Source organism: Nannochloropsis gaditana (genome assembly GCF_000240725.1).
Source record: "Nannochloropsis gaditana CCMP526 unplaced genomic scaffold scaffold1260, whole genome shotgun sequence".
Lineage (NCBI taxonomy): Eukaryota > Eustigmatophyceae > Eustigmatales > Monodopsidaceae > Microchloropsis > Microchloropsis gaditana.
Genome location: NW_005802693.1, coordinates 1 through 2,653, shown reverse-complemented (window position 1 = coordinate 2,653; position 2,653 = coordinate 1). Strand labels below are relative to the sequence as shown.

At 60.1% G+C, this 2,653-nt stretch overlaps 1 protein-coding gene across 1 annotated transcript; it reads right to left on the bottom strand.

The window, feature by feature from the left end:
- Window positions 1-405: 405 nt before the first annotated feature.
- On the bottom strand, window positions 406-1,470 carry PAN2 (PAB-dependent poly(A)-specific ribonuclease subunit 2; the record flags this gene model as incomplete). The annotated part of the gene is made up of 1 exon (XM_005852419.1): window positions 406-1,470. The coding sequence occupies one exon, from the start codon at window positions 1,468-1,470 to the stop codon at window positions 406-408; it is 1,065 nt and encodes a 354-aa protein (XP_005852481.1).
- Between the last annotated feature and the right edge of the window lie 1,183 nt (window positions 1,471-2,653).

Genomic DNA, 2,653 nt, shown 5'->3' with positions numbered 1-2,653 from the left:
AGTCGGTTGCGAATAATTTAATGGAAGGACACTGTACAATGTCTTGGGGAGATTTGCATGCGACGGGTCTTTACCATGTTGCGTGTCAATCCATAAAAGGCCAATGCCGACACGAAATAAAATCAGCTAACTTGGCAGTCACTTAATCCAGTGACATGACTCTCCTCATCGCAGCACACCCCTCTGTGCTTTATTTACGACATATCGGACCACTGCATTCATCAAAACCCTACCCATATCTACATCATCCTTCCTTTCACACTCTAAATGTGCACGTTTCTCTACTTGCATTGGAGTGTGTACAACACAAAGGCTGGCTATTTTGCTCTCGCATTTCTTCCTAGAGAGCAAGCGTTGCCATAGTTCATTTTCCAGGCAGCCACCAGGAGGACAAGTGCAAGGGCGCTACTCTTTCGGAAACCCTTGCTGTTGAAGTTTCCATCCCGTCGTTCGTCCGTATTCGTAGACCCCGTTCAAGACCTGCGCCAGTTTCCCTTCTTTCTTTGCCTCTTCCCATTTCTGGTAGAGTCGCACCGCTGTCCGTGCGTCCTCGATCGAATCGTGCGTTTCCCCCTGGATGCTCTCCCCCAACAGATAGGCCGCAAGAAAGCGCAGAGAGATCTTCCGCTGCCCTTCCAAGCACCACAAATCCACCGTGTCGATCACTTGCGCCGGCGGCACATACACATTGATGATCCGAAAATCTTTTTTAAGCCCATGACCAACCAATATCACGCCCCGATCAATCAGGCACCGAAGCTTCAAGTAGGCCGTGCGGGCGGTCACCAAGTGGTGGCGGGAGAGGGAAGGGTCCAAATCCTCCCGCACGATGCCCGAAAACCGCGTCAGATAATCCATGACTGGTTCTGACGGAAGGACATAGTCGTCCACCATAACCTGATCGCTGCGAACGTCCAGAAGGGACAGGCGCGCCAAGGCCTGCCGACCCTCTTTGAATACAACCCTCGCCCCCGTTTCCAACACGGACGCGGTCTCCATTTCCAACTGCACGAATTCGGCGTCGATGCCCACCAAATCGCCCCGTCCAGGCAATGCTTCCGGGGTCAAGGGCGTGAACGTTGGGGGTAAGGGGGTGGCGGTGGAGCGGGACGGGGAGGCGAAGATGGAGACGGGGATGGAGGGAGGAAGGGTGCCGACGGCAAGCCCACCGGCGCCAGAGGCATCTGCGGAGCTGTCGTTCTCTCCTTTTTCCTCGCCAACTTCCCGCTTTCCACCCCCAGCCACCCTCGCGCCGGCGGCCCGGAGCTGCTCGAGCCAGGCCGCGTGGGCGGCGGCCGTGCTTGTTCGGTCCCGATAGAGGAGGATACAAGGTTCCTTCCAGGCGGGTAGGAAACCCAGCGCGTCCTCCAAAATCGTGGGTTCGACCAGGAAATCGTTGACAATGTACCACTGCCACTCAGGATCGCTTCCCCTCCCGTCCTCCCCTCCGCCCCCTTCCACCCCCTCCATCGGCACCTTCACGTGCAACAGTAAATGCCCCTCAGTCACATTCGTATCGGACTTTCCCACCGTAGACGCCCCGACACGCCCGCCCCCCTTCTTTTCCTCCCCCCCCCTTCCTTGCACAAAGGAGACGAGCGACACCAACTCGTACTCTTTCTCCACCACCTCTTTCTCCTCCGTTCCCACATCTTGGAGCTCTTCTGCCCATTTCACCGTTTTTCCATCCGAGGTACCCACCCAAAATTCCTCCTTCACTTTCTCCCCCCCGCCCTCCTCTCCTCCCTCCTTCCCTCCCTCCCCCCCGCGCTCAGGGTCCACCACCTGCTCCCACACCACCACCTGCCCCCCCCCCGCTCCTTTCTTTCTCCCCCCCTTCCCTCCCGCCCGAATGCGTACCCGTTCTGGCAACCAAGGTCCCCCCAAAGGATTTAATTGGTGCCAAATCCGGCGGGCCACCCCCGCGCCTGTCCCCACCGTCACCCCCGCGTGGCATGCGAGCACGGTGGGCAACGAAGCTATTTTTCGCTCCTGTTTGAGGGGCTCGTAGCTCTTGCTCGCGTCGCACCAGCCCCGCGACCGGCTCTCGCGACGGAGGGAAGCATGGAGGACTTGGGAAAAGGTAGGGAGGGGGGGAGGGAGGGGGGAAGGGCCCCCAGTCGTCGCCGTGACAGCTGCGTTCCTGGAGGTCAGGGCTGAGGTCAATCGCTCTCGCTTGCTCGGAACTGCTTCGGTGCCCAGGGAGAGGGGGGGCGGCGAGGACGTGGCAGGGGGCGGGAGGGAGGAAGGGGAGGAGGAAGGGGAGCCACCGGCTCCGCGGGCGAGGCTGCGTGGATGGACGAGTTCCAAGATAAAAGAGCGAGTGGTGAGCGTGACAGGGGGAAGGCCGGGAGGGTGGAGGAAAGTGTTGGTGGTGTGGACGGTGTAGCCGTACAAGGCATCCACCACGCTCTCCTCCCGCCCTCCCTCGTGCCCTCCCTCCACCGACCCCTCCTTCCCGCCCTCAGCCCCTGCCCCCTCCCTCATTCGCCACCCCCTTCTCCCGTTCTTGCGCCTCCATTCCGTGCAATTGGAGAGAAAAACCGGTGCGCGCCTTCTGCTCGCTGGTGGACCGGCGTGGCCGTAGACGCTTCTAGAAGGTCCAAGGCCACCACCTCCGGGACGTGGCGGAAGACCCGGAGGAAATTGCTGC